Source organism: Acromyrmex echinatior, chromosome 3 (assembly GCF_024713525.1).
Source record: "Acromyrmex echinatior isolate Ae372 chromosome 3, ASM2471352v2, whole genome shotgun sequence".
Lineage (NCBI taxonomy): Eukaryota > Metazoa > Arthropoda > Insecta > Hymenoptera > Formicidae > Acromyrmex > Acromyrmex echinatior.
Window position 1 is genome coordinate 17886711 of NC_141854.1, and position 19867 is coordinate 17906577.

The window sequence follows — 19867 nt, forward strand, 5'->3', positions numbered from 1 at the left end:
AAAAAGCACTCTTACACAGTCTTATCCTTTCTTATTCCAAATAAAATAACGCTAATTTATTCTATTCCGAGTTTTGAAACGCAATCACGGACATTTCTTGTGAGCATAGATTTGGTAGCCGCTTGATATTTCAAAATGTGACAGCCACCACATTGAAGACAAATAATATACACAGTAAGAGAGTAATACGCTTTGTACTTCAACTCGTGAAACAAGCCAAAGAACATCGAATCTTAATAAGTATTTGCATATTTGCTGGCAGCATGTTTATATTGTCTGACATTCATTTGGGAAATAAATATAATTCTATGTTTTGTAAAATTTAATCACTCCAATAACACAAGAGCTCTATAGAGATCAGCTCACCAAGATATTTATAGTCTGTATTACTATATTTAAGTAAATATGTCTAAACGCCTCTACAGTCCACATTTCCATCGCACGTCTAGCGCTAAATATGACTACTTGAAGCCCATTTAATACAGGAAGATCATATACAATAGTATATGATATATTAAGAAATATTAACTTGATCTATGTTAAAAATCCCTACTTACGATATGATAAAACAAACAATTGCCATAATATATAAAACTTCAAGATGTGATTATATTTATTAAATACATGTAAAAATGTACTCTATGAATCTACAGAAAATATATTATTACAGTAAATTTTACGTAGAACTTTCAGTCATTTTTAGCTCTAAATGTGTACATCCAAATGTAAGTCAGTTAACTAGTTGAAATGACCAAGAAAATATGCTTCACTAAGATAGTTCATTGATATGTATCTCGTATTTTTAATTAATGATTAAAAAGAATTCCTAAAATGTGTGTGACTATTAAGATTACGTCTGACCAAATATATATATATATATTACGTCTTAGTAAGATTACATCTGACATAATATATATTTTCATTATGCGTTTAGTGTAATATAATCTTAATTTATAGAAAAATTAATTACATGCATTTTACGTTTAATTCTTTAGCAGTCACTGTACACATTTGAAGAATTTTTCTTATATATATATTAATAAACATCACAATGTAAAGTTTAAAAATGCAATTCTTGTCGGAAGATTAAATATTCTGCTGGCAGCTTTTTCAGTATCTTTTTGTATATTCATAGATAAAAATATTTTATACTATTTGAAAATTCATATTAAATTTCTCATACATAAAATAAATTAGTGTTATTGACTGATTAAACATGTTCGTAAATTGAAACATGTTTAATTCATTACGATTAATTCAGCAATTAATAATAAAATTTTAAGACTGTTAACAGAAATAAAAAGTCTAAAGCAAACCTTTATCAGCTCTCTTCATCCTGAACGTATTTCGTAACAGAATTGTAATGAGCACCTAATTCATACATATGACGATGATAAGTCAATATTATCTTCTTGCCATTACTGTACTCATCTCCAATGATATAGGGAGCCCCTGTAGCTTGTATGACCTCGATTGAACATTTCAGTATACGTGATAATACCTGTAGCTGTAATAAAAAAAAAACCAATAAAAAAAATGTTCTAGGAAAAAAATTGTGTTATTTTAATAATTTATGAAGAAGAAATACTTTAGAATTTAATTTAATTTAATGATTCATAGTCATTATACACTTACAAATTTACAACATGTTATTTACCTCAACAGCACCACCCCAAGCACTTGTTTCTGCTACATCATTGCAATACTTTTCATACTCTTCAGGTGTTAACAGTTCATCAGAATCAGGATTGGAAAGAAATGGCAAAAAATCGTTCATGTTTTCTCTTAAATAGTCAGCAGTCTTTATTCTGAGGTCATGCAGACTAAGAGGTGTCTCTCCATTTATCTTAAGTTGATGTGCCACAGCATTATATAAACTGAAAACAAATTTAGACTTTTATATACAGTCAAGAAAGAACTAAGTGTTCGAATAAGGTACCATTATATTGATAATTTCTTCAAACTAATGTTAAAAATTATGGGTTTAAATTATTCCATACATGGAATTTGGAGAAGTAATTGAAATTGAAAAATGATATTGTATTATCCAAACAATTAATTTTGTGATTGCATATGTTTAACAAAAATGACATAAATTGTGAAATATCCTTTTGTTTTTCTTTCTTGGCAATATCGATATAGTACATACTATACATTTTAAGATCTTTACCAGTGGCCGTCGCTAGGAATTTCATAGATCATCAACTCGCGCTCAGAAAGTATCTTCTTGATGGCTTCTATCTCAACATTTCTTTTACCAAAGGCGTTAAGAGCTTCCTGCTCAATGATCCTCCGATTGCGTTCCTTCTCCGCGATTGCTTTCCTCTCTCGTCTTCTTTTCGCTTTGGAAACCCTATGTGCCAATTGCTCCGAACAATTGTCTTTACTAATTTCTATGCTCGCTTCTTCGGGCTCTGTCTCTTTGTCGTTCAATGTAACGTGAGCCAATCTCCACGTGTTCAACTCCTCCGTTTGACGGTTTTCCAAGCCCTCCTCTAGACGCCCTATCTCTTCCGTAATTTCCTTCTTTTTCTTTTTGTCACCTTTACAAATGGATTTCTTCAAGGTCTGTATTTGTGCTACGATTAAGAAAGAAAGTTCGAACATTAGGCGGCCACAATATGTAAAGATCTGCTTTAACTTTAAATCGGAGAACGACTGAAGTTCTATTAAAAATGAAGATAAAAGAGGTTGTAGTTTTCGATCTGAAATATACCTTGCAATTCCTTGCGTTCCTTCTTGTGCTTCTGCGTTAACTCTTCCTCTGTTAGTGTCGCCTCTGCCATCGTACTTTAAATATAACCTCTACCGTAAGTAAAGTTCTCGCAGAAGCACACTCCGTATTACGGAGAACGGAAGTAATGGAACAGGAAGCTAAGTGAGCTGAGTCGGCGCATGGTGTACTGTTGCGCATTTTGAACATCAGAAGAGCGGTACCAGATATCGCCATGTTGCCGCAATTATTTGAATTTGGCTTTATGTCAAAGCTTATTTCACGTTATGATAGGGAAAAATGATTTTTCTTAAAATATGACTTTTATTTGATGTCTTGAATTTATTACGATTTTGTTTACTTTAGATTACAGATAACGTGCATGTCTATGACATCTTTTAGGGAGTTTTCCAACAAGAGACAGATGACAGTGTAACACAATGAATTATTACATCCTTGTTGTTCGCTAATGTTTAAATAAAGATGAAATGTTACACAGTGTCGTTTGTTGAAAAGCTTCCTAAATTAGGTATCTATGTTATTGGGAAACATTGCTGTGTATTCCGGAAAAAGTTGAATTACCATTTAATCATATTTATTTACATACTTTCGAAAAAGCTTTTAGAGCCTTTAAAATTATTCTCCATTGAAACATATGTAAAAAAATAATTTAATATACTTGAAAATCTTCCAAATGCGTTGTAATATATTGCGACGATATATTTACGTGGAGAGGGTGCAAAAGTACAATTAAAATTCACGTTCGACGCAATAACAATTAAAAAAAGAAAACGAAATATAGATTTATCATTTATTAATATCCAATAAAGGAAATGGAATACAGTTTTGTTCGCTAAGCGTCATCTCCATTATCACCCTTAACTAGGAAAAGAAACGGATGTCTCTGCGGCAGGTTCGATCTCGGGGGAGAGGAAGGAAGGAGAAAGGAGAGGAAGGAAAGGGGAGAGGGAGAGGAGGATAAACCGAGTCGAACCGTGAATCGTCAACATTATATACATATATGTATATATAAAACAATTGTTACACACTAGAGCGAGAGCGCGTAATAAAAAAACAATGATTCTTCGGTTAGTTTATTACAATATGCCACTTTTACGTTTCGTTTACTAATAAAAATATAACTCTCATTACCGCTCAGTACAATGTGATCGTCCGTCTCCAATATATAGTATATAAGTAAAATATCTCTTGCAGTCGCTTATACGTATCTGTGAAGTGTTCGCCAAATTGTGCGTCTCAACACAGAGACTGCTATTAGATTTCAGCTTTACGCAAGCGATTTATTTCGTATCTTTGTCTTTCCTCGACCGGCAAACTCTAAAAACGTTTCGCTTTGTCGACCATCAATAATATTGTAATAAAAGACACTAATTAGCTACGCGTTGATAAGTCGTCTTTAGTCACGGTTGACTAGTTTCTATTACATCCATAATTTTAATGATTATTAAAAATCTTATTGTTAACTTTATAGCACGTCTATCTGTAATTGATTAATCTTAACCGTAAACGATTGATTCGATTACAAGCTAATTATTTAGGATCACTTCACGTAGCTTAGCTCTAGTTAACAAAATAATTAATCTTGATTATCGGTAAGCATTCTTAGTCGGAATTATTGTAACATTAGAAAAGAAAGCCCCTAACGTGTCGGCACGAACGATCTTAAATTGATCTCGCTTCGATGTCTTTCCTTTTTTGTTTTCGAATGATTCTCGTCGACTGCGAGAAAGTTTACGTCGTTTGGGATCAGAACTTCGAAAAAGATTTCTTCGTCTCAATGATGTGAGATTTCCCAAGAAAGCGCAACAGCTGAATCCAAAATGGAGATTCCCCTTCCGACGCACGACTTGGCGGACACCTCGCAAGAATGCATATATACACATTATGTGTATACAGACGCACACAAGCACACTGTATATATGCATTCGTGTATATATATCTTCAAGTTTGCAACTTGTATATGTGTATACATATTTTTTTCTCATTTATATATTTTATATACGTAGACATCTGTATAATATAGAACTATATATATATTCTCATGCCATATTACAACAATACAAACAGTCAATATTAATGATAATTATGTTAACTTGCGTAATGCAAGCACCACAGCTAGTATAGCAGTTTGAGCAATACGTAATGCTTCCTTGTATCAGGATCGGGAGATTAACACGACGGATCATCAAAAAACATACGAACAAATTAATCTCCGTCACCCTCGTCGCGCTTGATTCCGTTCTACAGGGTGTCCCGAGAGCGACGAAAGTCAGTATCACGGTATTATCTCGTGTCTTTAATTTTTACCTATCATTTATATGTAATATAAATTATAACTTGAACAAAATACATTTGTGAATTCGTTATTTATAATAATAATCTCTTTCAATTACTTATATAATATGTAACTTAATATATAACTTAAAACTTGAACGAAACAATTCTTAATCCTATTATCAATATTAATCTCTCGAATAATAAACTTAACTATTATAAAAATACACGATTAAAATAGAATTATAAATTAAAACGATAATTTAAATTAAGTCTTAATGGAACGAAATTAAAAGATATATACTACTGCTCAAAAGTTTCAGCACGCTTTGCATTTTTGCTAACAATTTCATTTTTCATACATAAAACATGGAATTCTGATATATTCTTTTATTTTCAATTATTTCGGAAGTATTCAATAAAGCTGTAAATTGGGAAATAATTACAAATGAAAATTATAAGTTTTCTTAAGTAGACAAATTCAACTAGATAAACGTTTAAGAGAACGTAGTACGTAAACAATATCTCTATCACATAAATATTTAGTTAAGACCAAAATTAATAACTGAAATAGGCTCAAGTGATTAAATCTAACAAGATAAGTAATGTCGATATGAGCCAACACAGGATGTTCAAGTGTAAATTACAAATCATTTATTAAGCAAGTAAATACATATATATATATATATATATATATATATATATATATTTCAATCCTCGATTCGGATCCTCATCAATACAATTAATAACGCAAAACTAAATTATTCGGAAAAAACCGCATTAAAGAGAAAATGCTCTGATACATTAATGATCAAAACTATTAGAAGTCCAATACTTGTTGAAACTTGGTCATCAAATTATCCGATTTGATGAAGCCAGACAAATTATACGAATTATGAGTATCATATTAAATATTATTAAATTGTTCGATATAATAACAAAAGGAATGAGACTTCTACGGAGATGCTGATAGTTCGAACAATAGGCACACAATGATTTGCAATTTACGAACATTCTGTGTTAGCTCATATCGATATTACTTATCTTGTTAGATTTAATTAAGGCACTTGAAAAACTTGCTAAAAAAATATCAAGAGCTTGACTTTCATTATCAAAACCTAAGCAGATTAGGCTTCGAGAAGTATAAAATTTATAATAAGTTCTTTTTTAGTGAAAATAAATAAATGTCATAATAAATTTGAAAAACTAATATGAATAGAAAAACTAATATGAAAATATGAATAGAAACTATTTATATTTTATTCTTTGAGTATATTCCATTTTGCATTTACAGTACTTGTAAGAATCATTTATTTTTATTTAATATTTGATAGACAACAAGCATGAACTGATACTTACAGTAAGTATAAAAATGGAATCATCTTTTATATTATAAAATTTCTACAAACAGAGTGTGTTGAAACTATTGAGCGATAGTATATTTCGCAGTCTTAAAAATGAAAAAAATTACAGAAAACAGAATCATCCATTTTTTTTGCTACGAAAAAGACTCAACCAAACAAAACAGCGTAGTACGCTTCCGGAATTCCGATACAAGACTCAGAACACCGTGTATAATGAATCGCGCCTATAGGAAAGATTTTACCATTTTCTAACATTGATTGTGATAGATTTAAGCGTAATAAAACACGATTGATTATGTCATTCCTATTTCCATCACATCACTGCGATTCAGAGCTAAAACATCTTTTTTTTTTCTTTCCGTAAATTGTGAAGACTCGAAGATTCTGTCTAAGAACAAAAGATCTATGGAAAAATCAAGTTTCACTTCACCAAAAATTAGCAATCAATTCATCTTAGCTCCAATTCGCATGTTTTCCTTGACACGTCTTTATCGACGAAGCATCTCGCAGCCAGTAATGTAAATATGATCGCGATCTTTTTCTAACATTTATCCACAGATAATGTAATTATTTACACAACATCTCTATTTACATCGCCAGCTACAGCTTTACGCGACTATGTAATAAGAGAAAAGTAGGTTTGTATCGCTTGTCGCGCGCGCGCGTTTATAGACATCGATGCTTCGTCTTATAAATACGATACGCTTCCGATTTTTTCAACTAAATGTACGAATAGTTCTCTCGGTTATTTTCAAGAACGTTCCTGAAGTACCGTCGTAAAAAAAGATTTAGAGAGAACAAATCTATTAGCGTTAAGATAACAATTTTAAAAGATTTTATTCTAATTTCTCAAAATCAATATTTTTACCTCACTCATTGTCATGTCTTTTACTATAAATAATTGCACGGTTATTTTTTAAATTACCCCATTAATATTGTCTTACATATCATTTTCTTCAGTATAAATTATACGCATATATATTTGCCTTGTCAGCTAATTTAATAATAAATATATACAAATAATATAAAATATATATCTTTGTATATGTTTATATTCATGGGTAAATAATATTTGTAGGATATTAAATCTTCTTAAAACGAATAACTTTAAAGTCAAATGGATAAAATTACGTAAGAGAAATAACACCTATTAATCAGTGTTACTAACAATAAGCATGTCCCTTTATTTTACGACCGTCTTTCTTGCCGATATAAATATCCCACGCAAGGAAATAGCCCTGAAAGAACTTGTCGCAGACTTTGCAGAGCATTACGTATTACATCTCTATGTATAACATTTGGCAATGAATAGAGAGTGCTAACAGTTCTTATGCTAATTACCTCTAAGCGTCACAGATAATCATTACGTTACTTCTCCTTAATAACAACAGGGAGACTCAGGTAACAGTTTCAACAAGTTTTTCTTCTCGACGTATTATTCCGCTAAACAAAACTCTATTGATATTTTAATTTATATCTTTGCCATATATCACTCACATATCGAGGAAAAAAGATGTGCTTAGAATAGATAAGTATTTGTGAGTGTAAAATGAGATTATTGATATATTACGGTATAAAAATTACACAAAGTATATAAAAGATAAATCTTGGATTTTTTTTTATATAAGCAAAATTTTATTTATTGGAATAATACGAGGGAGACGTGCTAGTTCGCATAGAAGTTATATAGTACAAGGAACCGTACAAGGATTCGTACAAGAATTCGTAAAACTGTACAAGGGATTTGTAAAACTAAGGATCTAGATACAAGATCATGGAATCAAAAATTTGTATATATACAATATATATATAACGAAAGATTTGTAAAATCAAATTTGAGAAATATATAAATTATTATATATGACCAGCAGATGAATGAATATAGGTCGTCTAACAACATGATTTCCTGGGATGTTTACGTTATTTTGATCATCTTTACGTTTTAGTTGAATTGCGTATTATTATATAAATAAAAACAAATGTTAAATAAAATTTTAATAAATATTCTTACAGAATCGAATACTGGCTAAATTTATATTGAAAAACAGTAATTACTTATTTAAAATATTAAAAGCTTTAAACAACAATGCTTTTAATACTTAAAATAATTAATTACTATCTTTCATATTTTAAATTTGCCACGATTAGATTTCTGTAAGATTTTTGTACTGTCTTTTGTATTTATTTATGTTATTTATTTCTTGTCATTAACTTAAACGTTTTTGAAATTTACATTAAACATTTATCATTATTTTTGCTAGAAATTTTAGCTAATGTTTGTATTAAATTATAATGTGTGTTTACCAAAATATACAGATTGAAGATAATAAATAAACAATCAAAAATACGTCAGGAATGAAGTGAAAAATTTTTGAATGATAATTTATGTTCATCTACGCACGACTCGTTTATATTAATTTCTTCATTTAACTCTCGAGATTTTCTATTTGAGACTCAAATTTTGAGGCTAACATATAGTATTATAACATATAGTATTTATAATATAAAATGAATAAAAAACAGATAATATACCATGTAATAATAATATAATGTCATATAAATTTGCGAAAATAGATTAAAGAGATTTATGATATGAGATACAATGAAATGAGGTAACATTTATATACGTCATATAGAGGACAGTAAAAGATCTAATACGAGATATTTGCAAGACTGCTTTTTGTTATCTCGAATATATGGCGTAAAAATCTATAAGATCGTCACAAAATATAATGATCTACGGAATAAAGGAACTACCGGATACGGAACCAAAAATCATGTCCTTTCTTCACGAGCTACCGCCGCGATTCGAAGAATGAGCGGCAGCGTGCAAATCGTCAGAGTTTTTCGGTTGTTGCTGATTGATGAACGCTGGCTGATGACGCAGGCGTAACGGATGGGTCCACGCTGGATGATCGTTCCAATGGGAAGGATGTCTTGCCTAAGGGTGGTTGTGAGATCGCACGCTTTGCCGTCCTAAAAGAGCTGCCGACCGGCAATAGTCAATAAATAGTTAGCATAACTGTACACATAAGCTTCCTTCTCGAGATAACCAAAGAACATTTAGTGAGCTCAATTCTTCCCTGAATTTTATTTCATCTCTCTCGTCTTATTAATTTTTAAATCAAAGCTAACAATAAGATATAAATGTATATCTTTATTAGAATTATTTTATTATGTGGATATTGATATTCAATATTTTATATTATGACAAATTATTATGTAATATTTAATTATATAAAAGATGCGTTTTCAAATCTTCATCGGAATCTATAAATTTTACTCTTATAATTTTGGCATTATACTGGAAAGAAAGAATCTAAGTGTCCCAAAGTTATCTTGATGAATGATTTATTGTCGGTACATTCAGCGTATTGTCATTCGAATCAACACGATTGACAACACGCGAAATAGAATAATTATTGCGAGGTAGACATCGTATATATGGCATTCTCGACTATTCGCACATCTAATTAAAATGTATCAATTGTGTGACAAATGAATTGTAAATCAATCCTGGAAACAGAAGCCTCTTTAATAATTTTTAAAGAGCAAGTTTTATCTATATTACATGAATGCAATAAAAATAGCATATGTACAATAATAAATCGAAAAGCGACTGGAAATTAAAAGTTGGATTTAAAAGTGGATTAAAAATGGACGATAATCCAGATGTAAACTTATTAATTGGATGTAAACTTATTAACTGGAGTAATTATTATTTTTCAAACAATATATTGTGCAATCTGCTTCTGTGCTGTGCGAAGAGTGCAAGAAGCAGCAGTGATGACGTCTTTTTTATTCGTTTGTCGCGTTCGCATGGAAAGCACAATAATATACAATAATTTACCCCTCCTCTATAACATTTAGGCTGAAAACGATTAATGATTTAATTTGCATCAGCACATTATTCATTCTTGCTGTAACATAGTATATACATATCATTTCTCAATATCCTATACATATAGATAACATCAAAACATATTTACAAGATGCACAGAAAATATATAAAATAATGAATTTTTTGACGAGTTCGAAGTAAAATTTTCCTCAGTAAAAGTTCATCAGAAGTTACAGCTGATTTACAGCTTTGACTTTTTCAATATAAAATATTTCAATAATTAAATCTTCAATAATTAAATCTTCAATAATTAAACTTAACGATTTTAATAATTAATCTTAACAATAAATAAAAGAGTATACAAATTAGAAATTAATTGAATATCCATTTTATATCCATTTAGATTTCTTTCAAAAACTCATTAAAATCTTGCAGCTCTTAATATTTATGTTGACTGATTAAAGTTTCAATTTAAATATAGAGAGAATATTATCTGAAAAACTCTAAAGACATTACCTTATATTCTTTTTATATATTTTATTCTGCATCCTATATAGAATAATGTGCTTCGTAATTTAACTCGCTTGCGAGTGAAATAGATCGCCATTGAAAGCGGATGAATGAAAACAGCGCAGTGGAAAAGCGGCGTGTTTTACATTGGTATTGTACTGCTGGAAAAGCGTGACATATCTGTGAAGCGTTAATGAATAATGAACCAGATATGTAGACGGAAGACACCTGTCCGCCCTGCGGATGACAGCGAAACAATTATTTAAATCTTGTCGTCCTTGAATGACGTGGGGGATCGTAGCACTAAGCATTCAACTAAGCGAGACGATTCTGTACTTGTCCAAGCTTCTGTTATTCGATCCTAAAATAACATAGCTCTGGCAGACAATTGCAACTATAAAAAAATTATATATTATCTTACAATCCCTTATATTCTTAATTATAAATTAACTTCTTATATATAATATAATAGATTTTGATTCTTCTGCTTCCATCATAAATGCAGATTTTTTTTTTCTATTTGTGATCACACATGCGGGACATGTCAGCATCTGCGGAATAATTTAGTAAGTTAAACGGAAGTCAGTATAAAAATTCTATATATTATATAGTTGATATATCATAAACTCATCGAGTCTTCATACTTTTTCGCACTTGCTGCCAGTACTATGGAAAGAATCATAAGTAGATAAGCGAAAAGGGCAAAACGATTTCTCTCTCTATGGAGATAATATAGTAAAAAAGTAGCTGCATAGTAAAATACGTAATTCGCGGGGCATATAGAATTCTCTAATTAATTGATTAATTCGTTTCTACAAGCACGCCAAGAAAAAAGAGATCTTATTAGGAACTGCCTGGAGTCTGATCTTACATTTCGGTTAGTCTTTTTTTCGGTAATTCTTGATACCGCTTTCTTTCTCGTTAGTGTATGCTATCGTTTGTCCCATGATTCCGCCACCTATGGAATGCAACATTATGAACGAACCAGAACCGCTCAGAGCGACGAAATCATTAGCACACATGTATCATGATTGGCACAGCGGAATATGCATGATTAGGTGAGAAGGGCGGCGTTTATCTCTAATTAAAACAGAGATCACACGGTATAACCGTGAGTTCTCGGAACTTGCACATTCACATATAAATCGTGCACTGATGTGTCTTCTGTAAATCTATCGCATCTCCATTCGTGCTGTCTGTGGTCTTTTCACACAAGCAACGATTCAGCCTGATCTACCACCAAGGAAATCGTTCATCTGACAAGATCATTTGGCAAGTTTCTTTCTTTTATTTTAATATGCATATTAAAATCTAATTAAAATCCATTGGTTTATTTGACTGCTATGTAAATTCTGATAAATATTTTTCGGAAATTCTGTCGTGTTCTTCTTTCCAAATTATACATAAGCAATAGTCTCTCGAAAATTAAATCGAAATATTTTGGAGATTCACAACTTATAACTTCTTATTACAAAATAAGATTTTCCATTTTTTTTCAACTCCTAAATTATATCTTTCAAAGAAAGACTGTAATTTTAATATTTATTAAAAAATTTACATACATTTTTAATGGACTCTAAAATTCCATTAATTGTACATCATAAATATATATGTACACATCATTAATAAAAGTCTTTATTATTATATATTTAATTATGTTAATGAAACTAAATAAAACAAATTAATTATATCACGGTAAATCATTATAGAATAAATTAAAAACTTATTCCATATTCAAATAATTATTTATATCAAATAGATATTTTCATTCAATTGAAAAAGGATATTAATTATTCATTGAAAATATGTATCTTTCAGTCATATAAGTTCTGAACTCGCAACTCAACTCAAATTAGGATTAAGATCTTCAGAATCCCGACAGTTGAGAGACTACATTAAATATAAAACACAAAGTAGTCTAGGTGGTGGATCTAGCATTTTGTGACATAAAACACTCATCTAACAAGTTTCAAGCGGAACGTGAGACGGCGGTTTACCTTCGTCGCTAAAGTGAGACCGGTTCGTTTCGAGGAGGATTACGAAAACGACTCTATTTCCCGGGCGTATTTAGCGAGCGGATCAACCACAGATCCTGGACATTGTGTACTAGCCGATAGGCAAACAATGAGTTCGAGCGTAGGTATGGCGACAACAGCTTTTCGCCGAGTGAGAGATAGAGACAGAGAAGTGATATTTAACTACGCTGAGACAACGCGACATATCCTCATAGCAGGTACCTGCAATCAAGAGATTGGTCAGCGAAATTCGGTCGGTGGGTCTCCACTTTACTGACTAGACAGCGTGGAGACGGTGCAGCGCGCTTTAATGGTAAAAAGATCCAATGGGAGATAACGGGGAAAGGGGAGAACGAAGCAGGGTGGAATATTGATTACGAAACGTCGATCTGTGGTAATCGCGATAATCGCATCAGTCTTCACAATCGAACGTTCTGTAATTCAATTATTCCTCTTCCTCGTCCAACGTCCTTTCTCATACATGATGGCTACAACCATGCTGTTTAAATGTGTCTATACAGACATCATCGTAATGTAAGTCGTTGTCAATTTCTGCGATTGTTACATACACACTATTTCTGTGTGTGAAAAGATAATACAATCCTGTAATCTTTCTACCAATAAGCGATCGCGTTGCGGAATTTACGATAAAGATTTGGGGAAAAGCGGAGAGCATAGGCGCCGACGCATACCCAAATTAGATCAAATAATTTGTTAATTAAATATTTTATAATTCAAGTTAATTGAGTTAAATTCAATAACAATAGTAAGTCTTAAAACAGCCCGATTCTCCAGAGTGAAGAAATAAGGGTTGGATGAAGGGTTGTATTGCAATTTTCCTATAAAAACTGCAACGAGACCAGAGGAGACTTTTTAGAGGCACTGTGGAACAAGCAAGTTAAACTAAATAAAACTTATTAAACTAAATAAAAGTGCAGTACTCGTTCAATTGGTTGATATAAACTGGTGAATGATTATCGCGCACCGTCGGCGCCTATGACAATGAGTAAGCAGTAGACGGTTATTAGATAGTTACCAATGTGAGTAAGTAAATTGTACGTAGATTATAGGCGTGTGTTAGATGTGAGTAAGGTAGGTTTTCCGCTTTAAGTAGACGCTGTTGCGCGCCGGGGAGTTCACCGCTGTGTCGTTACTGGAACATAGCCGGTGCTCGTTTTCACACACGCAAAGGATACACACACACTTTGCCATTAGCCGAACAGCTATGGCAATCCCACGCGCGAAAGTTGCACAGAATGTCCTTTCTCAACCCTTTCTTGCCTGACCGCAAAGATACATAGAAAGCAATCTGTGTCAAGATAGCGGGGAAAATGTCAAAATTATTTTTTCGTTTTTATCATATCATATTGAATAAACTTTAATTTTAATATAATCGCAGCAACGATATGCATGTTTGTGATCTTCCAAAATGCATATCTTCTGGAAGAAAGTTGGAAAATTCATCAAATAGCTTCTCGAATTTTCATGACCGATTATTATTATTGAATCAATTCAAATTAGGAATTAATTTAATGATTGTTTCTATCTGTAGCGAAAGAAATAAAACAAAATAACTGCGTTTGAAAACAATTTCAAGCAATTGGGCAACAGAGGGTTGAAAGGATAAACTAGCTCTCGCAAAGATGCTGAGACTGCATCTTTCCCTTGTAACTTCGAAAGTCAGTTGCACCAATGTTAACGAATTAAATAGTTCTTCGTTTTTGAAGAAGATCAATAGAATTTTTTCCCCCTCTCTACTTTTAATAATTATAGTAAGCTATTTTATGTAAAAAAAAAATGAATTGAATTATTATTTATTATAAACTGATATTTTTAACAAAATATCCGATAGAGACATTACAGAAAAGCTTTCTGATATATTACTGTGAAGAAAAAAAATTATAATAAAAAATTAAGTGTCGTCAGAATAAGCAGAAGTGATTGGTAATCTTAATCGGGAGTTTAACAGCCACAATCACAGGTGCAATTGATTCCGGAACAATCATTGCAGTAAATGCATAACTACAACGTTTTCAGCATAATGACAACAGAATCTGACAAAAAAGATATTTGATCCTTGCGAAGCGTGGGAAGATCATTTGTTACAATATTGCCGGAATGTATCATTATAAAAACTTACCTTCGTCGTCGCAGAGATGCATTCTGTCCTGGTAAGACGAACTGACCTCTGGGGATCACCATGCGCGCGTTCCCCTGAGCAGGCCGCGAACCCCCATGCGCCTGCAGTATGCTCAAATGAGCGGCATATCCATCGTATAGTATTGTCGCCATGGCTTGATGCTTCTTGGATACTTTGCCGATGATGAAGATCTGGCTCGGTTTGAGACTTACCGCCGTGTACACGTTAATATCTTTCTCGCTGCCATACGCCTGATGAATTATCATACCGTGCTCCTACATCCAATTGATCATTATTAATTCAGTGTCAAAAATGTGTAGATTAAAGAAATATGGAACAAATTGATCATTAACTTAACTTATTGTATTCGTTCCAAGATGTGAAAAAAGAAAATTATTACACTTTCTTAATTTTGGATTTAATACATTGATATTTTATAACGGATATACTTGTAACGATACATTATAGAATGCATATTTTTATCTGTTGTCGGTATCCATCTGTACAACCGCTGCCCCATCGTTACAGGTCATTTATTTTTAAAAAATTCAATTCAATTCAATAATAATTCATTTGTAGATTTATTTATTAATTAGAAAATAAAGATATTCACCGTCTGAGAAAATTGATCCCTCATGAATATTTAATCGATTTATCTAGTTCTATTATTAGTTATATATACTAACTATACATAATCCTAGCAAACTTCGCACAAACCTTCACAAGCTTATTCAAATAGGCGGCTTTGTGGGCGAGCGGATCCCTGGACAGGCCGTCGGCAAATGAAACGAGACCGTGAGGAAAATTATGCTGCGACAGCCAGGAAACTACTGTCTGTTGTTGCATATCGGGTCTCGCGGTAATATAAATGATGAGGTAACCCAGTTCCTGCCAATGCCTACAAGAAATAATGCAGAGCTTTATTTAATAATGTTCTTATTATCTTTTTAAAAAAGAAAAATATTATAAATTTGTCAAAATATATATTTTTATAGTTGATTTATAGATACAACGATATGACATCTTTTTGTTTAAATAAAACAATTTGTTCTTATTACAAAATATTGAAATAAAAGATATCACAAAAAATACTTGTAAAATTATTTCTTAATGTTGTATAGAAATCAAGTTGAATAATAATAAAAATTTAATCATCAACTATAGGCATCTTACATATATATTCAGTAAAAAAGCTTTGTGATAAAAATTTTTAAATATTTTTACATTTCACAAAAATAAAATGATAAAACCAATTCACAGAATTCGTCCTAATTTGTTCTTTATGATGCATTACCTCACAACGTCGACGGCACCAGCCCAGACTTTCGGATCTTTACCACTCACAGACTTACTGGCGGCAAAAGAACCGTCTATGCTAAAAACCACACATTCAGTTCTCGGCGGTATCACAGCCACGAAAAAATCTACAGATGTATGATCTCCCCTAGAACGTAAACACGCATGCATTCGGATTAAAAAAGTTCAATTTCTCTCGTTAAATAAAGAGCTAATTTATATCAATTACATCTTTAATTGTTTTCATTGATTCATTTGTATTCTAATTTTCATTCATGTCCCAGATAGTCAAGTCTGTAGAAAGCAGATTTTTTAAATGTCTGCTACACATTATGCCAACAAAATAGAATTAGATGTACATAATACAGACTGCTAGAAAAAACGTAACAGAATCTGCAAGCATCAGATAATGTCGGCAGGATCTGCTCAGTTTCTGCCAATAATTTGCCTTATGTCGACAGGCGATGTTAACAGAACACAAGCCTAATACGGACGCAGTTGATGGCAGACTGCCGTCATTTTCTGCTCGAACCTGCTGACAGTCTGTTAGAAGACTGCAGATATTTGGCTATCTGGGTGTAATATGAAATATTAATTTCAATCTTCCTCGACTATTGATTATAATTAATTATAATTATTGATTACAACTTTAATACACGAGTTACAATTTATAATATCTATTTTAAAGAGGACAATACATTACCTTACAATCATCTTTATTGGATAAAGCCCGTAACCTAGCATTTTGTCATCTGGTATTTTGTAAATTATTCTACCATTCTTGTCAGTTATCTCGGTAGAGAGGTATGTCCACTCGCCTGCCGGTGCGTTTTTCATAATATGGATATCAACTTTCTCACCTGCGACGTAATGATAAATATTTTCTGTTTATATTTAATGTCACATTTTCAACGATGAACATTTCAACATAAAATGATTATCAATAATAAATTTTAAAATTATTATTTATTATTATTATGATAAATTTATAAGTAAATTATAGATTAAACACTAGATTTTGATACTGATTAAAGATTTACAAAGATTAATTTTAGACAATTTTTTAAAATTTTATTTATACCTGTTAAAGTTATCATATCAATAGGACTGTACATAAACCTAGCGACTAATATTTGTGGTACACCTTCCCTCACGATGACATCATTCGCTCTGTGATTGGCAGCAACATTCTGAAATATGTTAATGCAAGCAATACAACTAAGAATTTTAAAATAACTAAAAGATTGAAAATGAAATTTAAATTAATAAAGAAATAAACCTTAATTTTAACGGAGGTACGTTTTTTATTCCATTTTTCTCTGGGTTGACCTGGACGGAAGCAAGTGAGATCTTTTTCCTCGTTGCCGAGCAATGGTGCATCGACTCTGCCCAATTGCCTCAAAATAAATGCAATCACATCTGGAGACTCCCAATAACTAGCGTGGAAGATATGCGGCAAGGCGTTTGTAGGAAAATTAGTGAGACCTTCTGGACAATAGAGTGCATAATCTAGTCTTTTGGTACCCCACCATTTTTGCATCACTGAAACGAGATAATAAGTCAAACTATTTCAAGTGTCAGACTATTTCAATATACTTAATATTATACACAATAATTAACTTTTTAAATAAAAAAAATCGCTTATGTAAAACAATTATCACAAATTTAATCTTGAAATTTGAGGTTCTAGATAAATATTTGAATCGTAGATACAGCAAATGAATAACAATATAATAAATAATTTCTACTTACGGGCAGACACTGCCTGTAAAGGAACATTATCGATAATGCCTGACATTGTACTTTGAAGTGATATATCGGATAATCTTCTTAAATGCGACATTTGAAAATTGGGAACGTTCAATCCATCAGCGTACAGCTGCGGATTGGTTTGGATAGTCTCCACTGAAATTAAATTTATAATCTACATTAAAATTTTTTTCTTAATTTTGCCACAAATCTTGAAAAAAGTAACTTCCATTCCTATATTTGCATAATTCTATATTTACAATCTTAATATATATACTTACGCAAGTGATAAGGTTGGCCGTTGCCGAGCGGATACTTTCCATATTCAGCAATATTAACCGGCGCAATTAAGGAAAATCTCGCTGAGATTAAGGGTTCTAATCTCGCAGCCACAGGTTCTGTAGGATGAAACAGATTGTATACTTGATTGACTAACGGCCTCGGTATGAAACTATTTCTGTCGCTCGATACGGTGATCTTTCTGTAAGCGAGGACTAATGCAAGCGGACTTCCGAACATAAAAAAGTCACCCACTTCGAAGTCCAACTTGTTGTCACTGCAAACGATATGTTAATAAAAATCAATTAAGATTTTCATAATTATGAGTCAATTCTATTGGCATACAATGCATTATGTCTAATGAATAAATTGACAACGGATCGTGCTGAATTAATTTCCTTTTTGTCTTTTTTCTTAGCTATATTTATCGAGAGATTATTGATACAATCCTTGTGCTCACTTCGTGCCAGAAGACCTTCTTCGAGGAGATGGTGCGGACAGATGCTTGCCGTCTTCGTTTCCACTATTGTCATTGCCCTGACCGGTACCCTCCAGAATACTATTTTCGCTGCTGTGTCTCGAGTGCTGTGTCGCTTTGCACAGAGCGTCATAGGTCAAGATCGACCCTACTGAGTCGCTCACAAAGCATATCTGTCCGCTAAAACCTTTACCCTCGTCGCTCTTAATGAAATCATGGTACACTTGGTTAGCACTCATCACTACACGCGATACTGTGTCTTGATATTCAGAACTCGAGCTTGCTAGAAGCGGAATCGCGCCGATCGGAATGGTATCGTGCGTCACTTGTGGAGCGTCCATGCACGAAGGCGACATGTCAAAGCTGTATGGACTCAGGCTACGCAATGAAATTATAAAATTATACTAACATCCACAAATGATTTAAACGCAAAAGATAAAAATGCAAATGATATTACCTTGACAAAATGCCCAAGCCTTCAGTGCAAATGGAAGGACAGGCGACGAATTTAATGGATACATGGCCGACCATGCTAGGATAATGCTGTCTCATAATGGATTCAAAAGCTCCGCGGAATGTCGTTATATCTGACTTTTTTGCCGTTAAATCAACATTCGCATCTGAAACACAAAAATAATTCTGAATCAATATATGTTATATACATATATCGTAATCTTCTTGATTAATTTTTTTCCACATAAATAAAATAAAAAAATATATGGAAAATAAAAATTCCATAACTAAACAGTAGTAAAGTCATGTAGTAAAGAATCTATATAATTATACATATACAAAAATCTATAATTTTCATAAATTAAGAAAAATTAAGCTTGTAAATCATACAAAAAAAAAAACAAGAGTTCGTACTTACCTAAAACACTGCCGCCGTGTATCACAATAATTAAAACAGTAATTTTGCATGGTTGATGTGTAGGAGAATGTTGAGGAGATGCTGGACATGACACGTCGATGCTAGCCGATGTGCTGATCTGCAATCTCCTACTGCTTCGTTCGTTAGTGATACGTTGCAGATAAGAAGGTGAAAATATTGTATCCTCTGAAAAAGAAAAAGCATCCCCATTGTTATTCTCCGCGGTAAAAGATCGAAGAAAAATTTAATAATTTAAATTTGTTCTACGTTTTACCATATATTTCGAAAATGAAAATAATTAATTACTTTAAATGAT

General features: G+C 32.1%; 2 protein-coding genes across 21 annotated transcripts in view; both read right to left on the minus strand.

Annotated features, from left to right (window-relative positions):
* Positions 1–1192: 1192 nt before the first annotated feature.
* LOC105149836 (deubiquitinase OTUD6B) lies at positions 1193–2892 on the minus strand. Of its 2 annotated transcripts, none has more exons than XM_087404008.1 (4): positions 2717–2892; positions 2171–2579; positions 1658–1877; positions 1193–1541 (listed from the first exon to the last, which is right to left on the minus strand). In XM_087404008.1, the coding sequence occupies exons 1-4, from the start codon at positions 2784–2786 to the stop codon at positions 1428–1430; spliced, it is 813 nt and encodes a 270-aa protein (XP_087260134.1). In that variant the 5' UTR covers positions 2787–2892; the 3' UTR covers positions 1193–1427. The 2 variants fall into 2 exon arrangements, with proteins under 2 accessions (XP_087260134.1, XP_011060836.1); XM_011062534.2 differs by having other exon boundaries at positions 1193–1507; positions 2717–2891.
* Positions 2893–3510: 618 nt separating this feature from the next.
* rdgB (retinal degeneration B) overlaps positions 3511–19867 on the minus strand; it is a 68706-nt gene continuing 52349 nt past the window's right edge. For 12 of the 19 annotated variants that reach the window (XM_011062388.2, XM_087403994.1, XM_087404001.1 and 9 more), the window contains 12 exons: positions 19552–19737; positions 19138–19300; positions 18663–19058; positions 18205–18479; positions 17927–18079; positions 17454–17716; positions 17256–17364; positions 16878–17034; positions 16173–16322; positions 15596–15776; positions 14879–15153; positions 3511–9357 (listed from right to left, as the gene is read on the minus strand). In XM_011062388.2, the coding sequence (XP_011060690.1) occupies positions 9210–9357; positions 14879–15153; positions 15596–15776; positions 16173–16322; positions 16878–17034; positions 17256–17364; positions 17454–17716; positions 17927–18079; positions 18205–18479; positions 18663–19058; positions 19138–19300; positions 19552–19737 (2456 nt within the window). In that variant the 3' untranslated portion in view covers positions 3511–9209. Of the gene's footprint in view, positions 12961–13774; positions 13892–14874; positions 15154–15595; positions 15777–16172; positions 16323–16877; positions 17035–17255; positions 17365–17453; positions 17717–17926; positions 18080–18204; positions 18480–18662; positions 19059–19137; positions 19301–19551; positions 19738–19867 lie in introns of those variants that run through there. The other 7 variants (XM_087404004.1, XM_087404003.1, XR_015544391.1 and 4 more) reach the window with 6 other exon arrangements.